At 36.1% G+C, this 12,927-nt stretch overlaps 2 protein-coding genes across 4 annotated transcripts; one reads left to right on the top strand and one right to left on the bottom strand.

The window, feature by feature from the left end:
• The first annotated feature begins 4,138 nt into the window (after positions 1-4,138).
• Qbp-1 (Queen brain-selective protein-1) lies at positions 4,139-5,794 on the top strand. The gene is made up of 3 exons (XM_018509465.1): positions 4,139-4,289; positions 4,537-4,678; positions 5,131-5,794. The coding sequence occupies exons 1-3, from the start codon at positions 4,201-4,203 to the stop codon at positions 5,329-5,331; spliced, it is 432 nt and encodes a 143-aa protein (XP_018364967.1). The 5' UTR covers positions 4,139-4,200; the 3' UTR covers positions 5,332-5,794.
• A 1,309-nt stretch (positions 5,795-7,103) lies between these two features.
• Positions 7,104-12,554, bottom strand: LOC108762464 (transcription activator MSS11). 3 transcript variants are annotated; one of them, XM_018509481.1, is made up of 4 exons: positions 12,525-12,554; positions 12,279-12,386; positions 8,992-9,436; positions 7,104-7,946 (listed from the first exon to the last, which is right to left on the bottom strand). In XM_018509481.1, exon 3 carries the CDS (start codon positions 9,410-9,412, stop codon positions 9,050-9,052), a length of 363 nt encoding a protein of 120 aa, XP_018364983.1. In that variant the 5' UTR covers positions 9,413-9,436; positions 12,279-12,386; positions 12,525-12,554; the 3' UTR covers positions 7,104-7,946; positions 8,992-9,049. The 3 variants fall into 3 exon arrangements, with proteins under 3 accessions (XP_018364983.1, XP_018364982.1, XP_018364980.1); XM_018509480.1 differs by lacking the exon at positions 12,525-12,554 and having other exon boundaries at positions 12,279-12,518; XM_018509478.1 differs by lacking the exons at positions 12,279-12,386; positions 12,525-12,554 and having other exon boundaries at positions 8,992-10,651.
• Between the last annotated feature and the right edge of the window lie 373 nt (positions 12,555-12,927).

The following is a 12,927-nucleotide window of genomic DNA, read 5'->3' as shown; positions in this document are numbered from 1 at the left end:
ATTCCAAAAATAATGACCCACAAACATATATAGATAAGATTGCGACATAATTGTGCAAAATAATAGATAAGGAAGATTGCGATAAAAAATACAAGATAAAACAAATTCTTTTATTTTTGCACCCACGCGCGCTTACAAAAAAACGGAGTAAAGGAGGCCGTGAGTATCAATGATGAGTCAGCTCGTGCGGTTTCCTTGTTTACGAACGGAAGTTTATGAATAGTTGTGGGAGAGAAGAAGGGAAGCCTTGTTTGGTCGAAAGTAGATCATATGGTCGCGTGAAATGTTTGTGTTTATTATTAGCACAATCGAACAGAATATCGAGAGAGATCTGCTTGTTTTGTCTCGAGAAACATGGCGCTTTTTCGGTCAACGAACCCAAGGAAGTTTAAAAATCCATTTCTATTTAGCGTTGAAGATTTCGCAAAGTCGTTCAGTTACGATCGCGTGTGATGAACAAATTGCAATCAATGCAAATTGGAGTTTTATTTGTGCAATATGAATTCTGAATTCTATATTAAAATTCTTGATCACGCAACAAATCAAGAAAAACAGATCGACAAATAGATAAACAAAAGCGAAGTAAAACGAGACTCCAATTATATATTACGTACGTTATTTTATTATCTATATCACCGACATATATCGTTAATTAAACATTAATTAAATATTATGAGTATCTTATCTCATTTTTTCACCACTAAAAGATCACATGAATGTTACGACATGTATCCAGGAATGAAGAATCAGGAATGCACGAACCTCAATAAGTTCGTTAAAACACAATCACACAAAATAATGCACACTTCAACGTCTGACAAATAGACACTTGGAAATACGGTGTTGGGAGATTGTAGAACTTTCTGTCTTCCCGGTCGCTTTTAATTTCTCTTGAACTCAGATCTTTTAATGCCATAATGGCAAGCTCGATAAGCATCGGGAAGACAGATGCATCAGTGGCGATGGAGAATAGTCATTTCTGAGGTGAATGGGTTTGAGCCGTATCGAATTCGGCTGTCCTTTCTACATTTATCGAGAAATCGGTTAACGCCGGTAGTCTTTGCCCCACGGAGTCACGGAGGTTGTGGCTTTGCAAACCGTTTCGCTATATGTAGAGTGGGGACCATCGTGGCGATGTGGGACATCAGTTTTACCCGTTTAATTCTCGCGACGGGTCGCCGGCACGAACGGCTTTTCCTTGGTTCTCGCATCGCGTCGGGTTGTAGTATCGTCATCATTTTCATTATCTTCATCGCCATCATCTTCATCATCGTTATCATCATTACGTTTGATATTCCTGTAAAATAAATAATATAATCGTGAATCTATACAAAGACATATGAATCTATATAAAGACAGAACATCATAGAAGATTCTATTTCACGATATAGAAGCCTATGACTGATGTCATACTTTATGTCTACGTTTGATGGCCGTATTTCCAAGTGTCTATATGCCAGATGCTGAAGTGTGCATTATTTTGTGTGATTGTGTTTTGACGAATTTATTGAGGTCCGTGCATTCCTGATTCTTCATTCCTGGATACATATCGTAACATTCATGTAGTCTTTTGATGGTTGGAATATTCTTCGATCTTTTACTCAGACATAATTATATATGTCTGTTTTCTTAAATGAATACAATTATATCCTGCAACGAGTTAGTTGTATAACATATTTTGATACCCCTCAAAGAGAAAGGGTCAGAATATCGTTCATCCTTACATGCTCACGTTGTAGACATGTGGCAATTAATGACATACTGGCGATGAAAAGTCAATTTTACAGCATGGTAATATCTACCTCGATATTTCATGGATATTCAATATTCCTGGTGCTAGTATTGTTGCATATAATGTCAAGATACTGAAGCGGGGTGATTGAACTCGGTAAATGGAAAGATAATCCGCATCTGTGGCATTGCGAGATATATATACATATATATATATATATATATATATATATCAGGGTTGGGTAGTAACTAATTGATTGAAACGTTAAAAGTTAAAAAAAAAAGTTAAAAAGTTAATAACTTTTAACTTAATTTAGTTACTTTTAAACTTTAATTTATTAACTTTTTTTAAATTGAAAATTTTTCTATTTTTCTTAATGCTAATATTTTTTTTTTATAAAATCTTAAACATTAGAGAATTAATTTAGAAAAAGTTCAATAATTTTATGATGATAATTTTATGACCCTATAATAAGAGTCACACCATACGGTAGCTAGTTTTTATTGACTCGCTAGATTTTGTCAATTCCCGCTTATATTTGAATCACACTAATTTTAGGTACAAACGTTATATTTCAGTAACATAAATACGAATTTTAGGTACAAACGTTATATTTCAGTAACATAAATACGAAACGAGCCTTAGATGAAGAATTGTTGTAGAACAGAGTTGCACATCCACCTATTTTTACATATATTTTTTGTAACAAATACCTAGTCGATGTAGTCGTAAACATGCATAAACAGTTGTTTCAGAAGTTCAAGAAAGTTCGATAAAGGATAAAGAAAGAGAAATAATGCAAACTTTTATTATATATAAGTAACTTACACGTGGATTATATAAGATTAAATTTGCCTAATAATCTATATTTGTAAGGGTTATTTAAAGTAATCTCACTTTAAGAAAAATTTGGATATTCTGATCTCAAAAATAATTTTTTTCAAAATTAACTTTTTTTTAAACTTAAGTTAATTTAATCTTAACTTAACTTTTATTAAGTTAATTATTTATTTCTTCAACTTTCAACTTAATTTTTTTAATTTTATAAGCCATTAACTTTAACTTAATTTAGTTGAAAGAAAAACGTTAACTTACCCGACCCTGATATATATATAATTAGAAGAAGATTATTAATTATTATTTTATAAAGAGAGATTAATTATTTCTTATGAGAAGCAAATGATTTATCGTTGTAATTATTAATTATCCTTTACAAAAGAATTGTATTTTACATAGGTAGTCACCATAGACATAAAGTGAAACTCACATTAATATTCAATACGAATCGCGACAGCATTATTAATTACTCAAGGCCGCTTCGCGGCAGTGTTAAATTGATAAATATCGGAAATGTAACTTTTAATAATAACTATCACGAAAAACATTGGAAATCATGCATAATATTAATATATGATTAACAGGGTTGGCAAACATTACTTTTCAGTTACTTTGTCGTTACTTTCTACAGTAAATAATTTGATAACGATGTTGCAATTTTTTATGACAGTAACGTTAACTAACTAAACGCTAAGGTTGTGCTAAGATTAGAAAAGTCACTTTGATAATTTGTTATCATCACGCATTACTTACTAAAAAAAATAATAAGTAAGGAGTAACGCGTACCGTTACTCATTACGAGTAACGCGAGTAAAAAAGTAATGCGTTACAAATTAATGAAAAAAAGAGTTATTTTTTTCAATAACGAATGACTTTTTCAGCTCGTTACAAGTAACAATTGATTTTTCTAACTCTGATGTTACCATTACCGTCATAAAAAATTCACAATGTTATTATCAAATCGTTATTATACAAGGTAACAATCAACAAAGTAACGGCGTTACAACACTGAGAAAAATGGTCTGGTTGGATTAAACAGTAATTCTGGTGGAAAATGGACGAATCAGAATTTTCTGGTTATGTCTATTAGAATTCTAGTTGAGATAATTCTAGAATTCTGATTAATATAATTATTCTGGTAAAAAAAAATAAGAATTCTAGTAGATTTTACCAGAAATATAGTATCAATCAGAATTCTAGTTATCTCAACTAGAATTCTAATAAATTTAACCAGAAATTTCTGATTCGTCCATTTTCGACCAGAAATTTTTTTCAATGAAGTAACGCGTTATTATCAACCTTAACGATTAATATATCGTAATATATATATTTTATTTTTAGAGCAAATTTTTATCCTTAGTGTAAAATTTATTTTTTTCCTCACTGTTTATTCACGCTCTTTTCGAGCACTGTAAATTTATTCAACTAGGCACAAGGACCACTTATTTTTGTTATTGAGATAAAAAAAAGGTTTGTATAAAAAGATTGATACATGGAAAAATAATAGTTCAGACATTTGTTCGAGCGTTTTAATGTCAAACAAGAGTTTTGTCGTTATAATTTCATCTTTACATTTCGTCTTTACATTAGCCACATAAAATTCTACGGTAAGAAAAAGCACGGCGATTTATATGCACGTCGTTTCTGTTTCAGATCGGTGGATCATCATGCTTACCTTCCAATTCACTTACATGATCGTTCTCCTGGCCGCGGTCTTCCTGTAAGCATTAAAAACGATGGAGCAATAATGAATAAAATCATAAAATGTAAAATCTTAGGCTGATATTCATAGTCCGTTTTTATTCACTGTCTTAAGTAATGTCTTAAGCTATTAATTCAGTTCTGATTGGTTTATGACATCTTAAGATTGTACTTAAAATAGTCATAAGTATAAAGAGTGACTATAAATACCGGCCTTATATTGTACATATGTTACGGTAATCAACAAAGCTCTAATGGTGTTACAGGATCGACAAGTGTCACGCGCATTCCGCGATCGCACAGCGGCACGAGCCGAGACCGCTGTGCGTGGGCTGTGGCGACAAATGCGAGCAATGCGAGTTCGGTTACACAACGTCGACTCTCTGCGGTATCTCGGAATGCCGAAGGGTGAGTAGCAATTAACAATATAGTACGATGCATTGTTCCACTTTAGAAAATCATTCTTGAACATATCTCATCGTATATCATAAAATCCAAAGACTCGTATTTAGAACGCGCTTAAAATGATGATACATTTGGCATATAGTTTACGTTACATATACTACAAAATTTCAGAAATAAAAGCGTATAAATTAAATTAACAACGTATACATTCATTGATAAAAGTGTTGAGACAAAGTTCTAAATATGAACCAAGATTTACTGTGAAAAATAAAATTTTGATTTTAGATTTTTATTTAAAATGTCGTATTCTAAACTTTGAAATTTAACGCAAATTTGCGCAAGTTCTATTCTGTCTTTATCTTCAATGTTGCGTTGGTCTCCATTTGGAAATTCGTCGAGAATTCTACGAGTATATGATGAACTTTCGCGATTTTATCGACATCGATTTCCTGTAGGGCCCCGGACAAATTTGTGGTGGTCCAAGTGATTCTTGGGGAGTCTGCGGCGACGGATTGATCTGCAGTTGCAATCGTTGTACCGGCTGCAGCGTGGACAACCTCACGTGCTTCGCGAACACTTGTTTGCCCCATCAGAGCCTGGAGACGCGGAGCTATCCCGATATCTTCGACAACTTCCCCAACCGATTCGCCAAGTAAACGGAAATCTAAACCAACCCCCGGATGGACGAAAAGAACGACGAATGGATGAGACAACGAATGTGAGAGGAGCGAATGTAAAATGAGAAAGATGGAGAGAAACGCGGATATATATTAGTGATTTTCCGAATTATTTATTACATTTCACGATATAATCCCATTAGGTATCTTCGATTGTGATAGATAGCTCGTCGGAGCCTCGTCTCTACCCTGGTAGCAAGTTGACACTATTTGACGTCAAAATGACGACAAAATGACGTAGCTTGCTCCCAAGATACCCACCCTCATCCCCATTTCCCGCTCCCGCGAGACGACGGTGCCCTTGTTCGTGTATAATGGCATTTCTGTGATTTTTTAATTACGTTATCCCGTCTTTATACACGCATGTCTCAATGAAACTCGCGCCCGTGTCCGCGTGCTTATTATAGCGAGCGCGCGCTCGTACCGGCTAGATTGATCTCGTGAGAGATGAATCATCGCGCATGGTCCTTGGCTGTGAATCGCGTCTCTTGCTGAATAACAAGAGACGATCGACGGGATCCTCGAATTTCGTGTCAGGAAACAAGCCGGATCTCTGTCGAGAGTAAAAAAGCGGAAGAAAATGACTTTGAGGATGAAGTACATGAGGAAGATACGAAAGTCCTCCCCTCTCCTGTTTCCCTACCTTATTCTGTAAAACAGTCATAACATGATTTTTCACATTCCGATTTGACATTTCGATTACGCATGTATTTACGAAAGTTATATCGACACTTCGCATTTATCTTAATATTTATTTTCATTATTTACGTTTAACGACGCGTTTAAACTTTAAGGAGAGAGTGAGATCTCCCTGCGATAAGGAATCTCCCGATAATGCGCGCCCGCGTTTAGATAAATATTGTCAGTACATCAATACCTTGCCTTTCACGAACGGACTGTTACTAATATTTATTAAATAGACACGAAAATAGTTAATAGCTGACTTTTTCACCGGTACTTCTCTCGCATCGATTAGTCTGGTAAGCGCCTCAAAAACGAGTATCTTACATAACTCTCGGTATTTCTGTGGAGACCGGATGTGAATATTTCGGCGAACGCGCCGCCTCTATGTAACAGACAACAGAATAAAATTGGTTGCATTCATGTGCGCATCATTGACGTACCTTCCCTCGTCTCGGATTAATTTGTTTATCCGCGCTCTTAAACCAGAACTAGCCTGTTGCCTCATTCGCAACAAGATGAAATTGTTTCTTTACGATGATAAATGAAACGAAATGGTTTGTTTATTCAAGCGATAAGTGTAACTCTCATGTTTGCGTAAACAAAAATGTTCTTTCGCATTTTTGAGATTTAGTATCTTCTCTTCTTTTATTTTAAATAGACTTTAATCGATATTTATAGGCAAAGCTTTGAAAAAACACTTTAAAAAAAAATAGTCGAGTCACAAACATGTTATTGATTAAAAAATTAAAGATTTTAAAGCATCTTGAGTATTGAAGACAATATGGCTTTCCTATATAAGTGCTGCCATCCAGAATTACTGGTGAACTGCTTTACTCGTTGGATAATGTATCAAATTTAGATACACATACATAATATAATCTCATTTCATTCAGTTAAAAAATGGCAAATGAATGTATACTAAATAATGTATACTTATCACCAAAGTAAATTACAAAAAATGTAAGAGTATTCTTTAATATCTATATATTAAATATAACCATCATATATATATGTATATATAAATACTTATTACAAAGATTAAAAATTTATTATTCACAAAATCCGGGCAGAACCATAAAACGCAAGTACAACAACAAAAAGTATATATTAATATATACATTTTTTATGCGCTAGTCATTATACAAGTATCATTTATCAACAGATTGTACAGTTCGCGCAATTAATGCCTTTCAAATCTATGACACCACGTTCACTGGTGAGGCATCGCGTTTACTTTCTCATCGGTCGTTTTCACATTCACGGCCGTAGTCGAATGGACTAAACAAGCATATAGAAATTGGAGAAACTCGCGTATTTCGCCCATGAACGCAAAAATAACCGAAAAAGTAACACGTAATAACAAAACAAGGTTGGAAGGCATTAATTGCGCGAACTGTACGGATACAAAATTACGCTACAGATGTATCTTCGATTATAATTTGCAGGATTCGAATTTATAACGCGTTAATTACATTAATTACATAAAAAATGATATAACAAGAGAGTATATTAAGAGATTTGTATAATTATTTAACTAATTTCTATCATACATATATATATATATATTTATATATCTCAACCGCTTTCCTTCAAGGCGCGATGTCGTCGATCATTACTCCTTTCTTCGACATTATTATTTATTGCCATCGTTCTCATATGAAAGTCATCATGGAAAAAGTCGAAATGAGAAAATAAGAACAATGATAAATATTGTCGTAAAGCAATGTTCCGTTAATTATCGATCAATTCCCGAGATAGCTTCCAACAGGATTAACAAAGTTACAGTTCAAAGACAAACGGAGTGTTTCAAAAGCGTACAATGTAATCAACTTAATTGAAATTGTCATTTCCTTTCTCGCCTCCGATCCAATTGCAGGTCTTGTCCGAGTTACAAAGGAATCCGCAAAATGCTGAAAAATAAATGATACACAATATAAGAACAAATATATGGAGAAGGTCGAGAAACGTGCCAAAGAATTCGGTGCTAAGAAGAATTTAAGGGTCAAGGGCTCGAGGCGCAAGCTCGATGTTATATTTAAACCGCTTATAAGCGCTGAGATGTCGCGGACACATGTTGCAGCTGTTTACATTTTCCTTGTGCAGTTAATGAGTGCCGATTAGTATTAGCACGCAATCGTCGCAATCATCGCGAGCTATCACGGTTTCAAACACGCCTGAAGAATAATTCTTTTGTATTTTATGAAAATTTCTGGCTAATGTCATACACGCAATCGTCGGAATAAAAGAAGATGTGTTAGATAATTTTCATTACAACATGTAAATGTTCTGTGATTATTCCAAAACACGCGTAAAAGTAAGATTAAACTAAATTTTTAAATCAAGCAAAGACAAAAACATTCTTTTATCCATTTTTGCTAAAAAAATACTTTTAAGTTTAGAAAAAAGTTATGTTTTTATTTTTTTCTGGATATTATTGTATAATATCCCAGCAAACAAGATTTTGGTGATCTTAAAGACGTTCTTGTGACGTCAAAATAGCGACAAATAATATCAATTCGTTTGCTGGGACTTATCCACACATGCATACACACTGCATATATATATATATATATATTGTATAATAATAGAATATATATTATATAATATATCTATACTCAAATAGACAATATGCATATCTTAGGTGTGTTAAATTAGAACATTTTTGGAAAAACTTGTTAACGTATATTTCCAAATTATTAATTTTGCAATACTCATCTGATAGCATTATATAAGTTAGAAAAGACACATTCCAGACATTCCAGATTCACACAGAAAAATTGTACGTATTCAACAGCCAAGTATAATTCTGTTAGATCTTAAGAGAAACGGATTGGGAATATATATGTAGATCGAAGTAATTATCACATCTTCCACTCAGCCTCGCAGCAAATGCATCACATCAGTAACAAGTTCTAATTTACGTCAGCGCAATCACGAGACATAAACGGGAAGAACCTCTTGCACACGTCAACGTCCCACGTCGTCTCTCACACCATCGTCAGGAAGGGACAGCTTATTGGCCGTTTTGCTTCAGCAGTTTCCGCGTCCTGAAGCCACGGAAGCCGGCTTGGATCCTCGTTGCCGCTGCCTGAACGGCCTGCTGTCTCTTTCGCACCAGGAAACCGCGAATGCCCGCCTGGATCTTCGTCGCCGATTTCTCCTCGAGCGCCTCCCGAGTGCTCTGTCTCTTCAGCAGATGCTCCTTCGGCTTCATATGTTCCTGCTGTTGCTGCTGCAGCTGCTGCTGGTTCCGCTTCTGGTCCTGCTGATTCTGCTGTTGTTGACGACGGCGCTGCGTGGATTCCTTCAGCTGCTTGCGCACGCGGTATCCGCGGAAATTAGCCTGGATCTTCGTCGCCGCCGTGTTAGCCTTCATCGCGTCGGCGTCCTCCTTCGAAGTCTGCGACATGAACGGAGTTCTAAGCCGGTTACGCGAAGCTCCGTGTCTCGATCGTTAAAGTCCGTCCGTAAAATTCCGAGTTCTCCAAGGTGTTTCACGAAGGCCGACTTCGCAGAAATTCGCCGTTTTCCCGGATTGCTTACAAAAATCGTTTCCGGAAAGATTCGTGTACCTTCACGGCTTATTTGCAAAGATCGATCCCAAGAGCGAAAACAATTCAGATTATTCTTGATTATTTGTAAAGATCATTCTCGAGAGAACGGACTCGTTCGAAAGTTCCCCTGGCGATTTATCAGAATGGTATTCCGAACGAGAAACCGAATAAAGAGAGATGAAGATTCGTATAAGATATATATTTAAAGATTTGTTTCAAAAACGGAAACGAGTAATCTTGCAGACAGGATAATCCCTTGATTATTTATAACCCCGCTAGCGGAAATAGGACAGATAACCACCTCAGGGTATCTTCGACCGACTATAAATATATCGATGGCAAAAGAAAATAGCGGCTTTCTTCTCAGTAAAAATTTTCTTCAGGAAGAAAACCAGGTCTCCCTATTATTTCAGGGATCTTCTGGGAAACCCCAATATCAATCGCGACTAGACATCTGCGAAATGAATCGCAAAAAATAATTATGAAAACAGTCTTCAGTAAAATTCGGATCGATGTTCTCCACGATGATTTATAAATATCGGTAGGGAGCAGGCGGAGCAAGATCTTCCCCGATTCTCTGGGGAGCGGGAATTTTATCTCACGTAAAAGATACGATAGCTCTTCCTGGCAGAACACTTTTGCGCTCACTTCCGCGATCTCCTTATCGCGCGTCCTCCTAGCCAGAAGCGGAACGGGAAACTGACGCGCAACGAACGCACGACAAAGAGGCACAAGTTAGCTCAGCGAGCGCGGTTTATCCGCCTCGGACGAAGGATGGATCTATCACGCATGCGTTCTGCGATGATAACCCGCCGGCGAAAGAGGCCCGTTCAGTTTCTCCGAACCGTCGATCACCTTCATGTCTTATTTCACGCATCCGAGGATGGGTTAATTTCGTACAAAGTTGGCAGAGGGTGAGCGCCGATCATCCGATAGCTGCGGGACGGCCTTCGCGCGCTTTTAAATGAAGCTAAAAACACGAGCGTGCTGGATTTTACATCGCTTTGCGAGAAAACTGGAGAAAGAATGCAGTTCGGGAGCAATTTGAATTACCATAAAACCGTGAAGCCACAGATTGTTTTTACTTTTTTTTCTTTTTAAATATACGTATTTACCTCATTATTTATCTTACTCTTTATACTGCTATTGCACTGAGAAAAAAATGTACTAAATTTTAATAAATATTTGTTTGAATAGTGCCAGTTGAATATTTAATAAATGTAAATATATATTTATTTGGTACAAGAACCATTGATATGATTTACCTATTATATTTTATTTAGCAAAGATTTATTTTTCTTAAATAAATGTTATGTTAATTGCTACTCAAATAATTATTTATTAAAATCTAATACATTTTTCTCTCAATGTATGCTATTTTTATTATTATACGTTATCTGTTTTATAATCAAGTAAGAAAAAATGCAGGATTTATGAAAAAGTTGCCACTACGTTACGTTAAATTTAATCAAGTGCCAGAATATTTCTTCACTCTTAGAGTATTTTCAATTTTCGTTTTATTTCTGTTCCTCGACGATACGCTCATTCATTGAGAAATATAATGTAAGCAATTTAATTTAGGGAACTTTATATAATACACTTGTTCAAGTACCATTCGGACATTTATTCTTCCACTTGCGACTTGATTGATCGCGTCGTGTCAGGGGAGAACGCTGTATTGGGGAGCTCGCAAAGTGTTCGTAATACGCCTGGGATAGCATTAATTTTGGTCTCGTGAGTGCGGTCGACACGCGCGTCACAGCGAATTCGTCGTCCTGAGGCCAATATACGCTGATTGATGATTGATGCTCGCGAGAGTGTCGACGAAAGTCCGCGCGCGTGCGGCCAAGAACATTCCAATTTGTTTGCGTCCGCTGTTTGATCTCTGCGTATTCGCGCATAACTCTTCACCGATGCTCATCATCACGAAAATATACTCGCTCGGATACGCGTCATCCAATCGACCGGCTCGGACATCGATAACGATCCCGCTCGTAGATCTCGCGCGTACTCGTCACGCGCTTCGTCTCGTTCTCCATCACATATTTCGCGTCTAACAAAACGTTTTTGTAAATTATATTCATTGATATTTCTAGTGTTTGTTAATTAATATAAATATATTGTTATTTCTTATATTAGTTTAGATTAAATTGGGATATCGATTTTACAAATAAAAATTGCACGGTGACCTTAAACATTTGCCAGAGATAGAGAAGTGGACATGTTACTTTTGTTAGGCGAGGTTAAATGATATTTTAATCAATATAAAATTTTTAGATAAAATTAATTCTATAAAACTACAGTTTTAAAAATATAAAATAGGGAGAGAGAGAGAGAGAATTTTCACTGTGCAATTTACCGATAATAATATTAATAGCTAGGAAGTTTGCAAATTCTAATGTAATATAAACATTAAAACGGCAGACACATCTTTTATTAATTAAAGGCTCTCTTTAAAAGGAAATCGATTTCATCATTTTCAATGTTGATTAATGTTATTTTCATGACTGTAAAAACTAATTAAAGTCGAAGGCCAAAATTGTACATATTTTAAAATACGTAGGTAACTGAAGTATTATAATTAAAAAAGGTGAAGTAAAAGAATGCGATAAAGATATCGTCTCGAAAACTTTCTGAGAACGAAGCAATCTATCCGCAGCTGCACTCGCGAACGCTGATTTCGCTTACCTTTCAAAGATACTGGACGTACGTGACAAAGTTGCGGTAGCAGATCGCTCGCGACTATTAGCGAGCGTGACAGAGTTTGGAAATACACGATGATATACACGACGATCACTACGAAAGAAAGAAAAGAAGAAAACGGTTGCTGCGACTGATCGCGGTGATGCCTGCACGCGCGTCGTAGCGAGTGGCGGCGACAACGACGGCGTCGTCGCGACGCCCGATGACGTCACTGCGACGTCGTGCCCTTACCTTGGATCCCCGCTCACTGGACGCTCGAGACGACCACGATACTGATCGCCATTCGTCTCTTTCTCTCTTCTCTTTCTCTCTTTAGATCGCGGCGGGCACTAAAAATATGTACCAAGGTCCGTATCCGAGCTGCTTGCATTAATTCTGCGTGATCCAAATGCAAAACATTGTCAGCTCGATTTCGAAGCTTTTTGATTATAAGGGACGCGATTAGCAGCCAATCACAGAAATTCGAAGAATACAAAACACTTCACTGTGACGAAATTTCTCTATACTGTGTTTTCACTTTTGCATTTTTGATTTTCTAGGAGCCAGGACTAAATAGCAAGTTATGCTAACGCGAAATATTAGTAAAACGAGCAATTATTTCCATCAATTTAAGATTTTTGCGTCATACTTGTAA

The sequence above is a fragment of the Trachymyrmex cornetzi genome, unplaced genomic scaffold (assembly GCF_001594075.2).
Source record: "Trachymyrmex cornetzi isolate Tcor2-1 unplaced genomic scaffold, Tcor1.1 scaffold299, whole genome shotgun sequence".
NCBI lineage: Eukaryota > Metazoa > Arthropoda > Insecta > Hymenoptera > Formicidae > Trachymyrmex > Trachymyrmex cornetzi.
Note: the sequence above shows the minus strand (reverse complement) of the source record. Positions and strands in the feature narration are given on the sequence as shown.

What these genes read in the sequence shown, in the direction of transcription:
- LOC108762464 (XM_018509478.1), bottom strand. Translation starts at nt 9,445, where the DNA reads ATGTCGCAGACTTCGAAGGAGGACGCCGACGCGATGAAGGCTAACACG.
- Qbp-1 (XM_018509465.1), top strand. Translation starts at nt 4,201, where the DNA reads ATGCACGTCGTTTCTGTTTCAGATCGGTGGATCATCATGCTTACCTTC. An exon ending in CTCCTGGCCGCGGTCTTCCT is followed by an intron (nt 4,290 to 4,536) that starts GTAAGCATTAAA and finishes ATGGTGTTACAG; the next exon opens with GATCGACAAGTGTCACGCGC. An exon ending in GTATCTCGGAATGCCGAAGG is followed by an intron (nt 4,679 to 5,130) that starts GTGAGTAGCAAT and finishes GATTTCCTGTAG; the next exon opens with GGCCCCGGACAAATTTGTGG.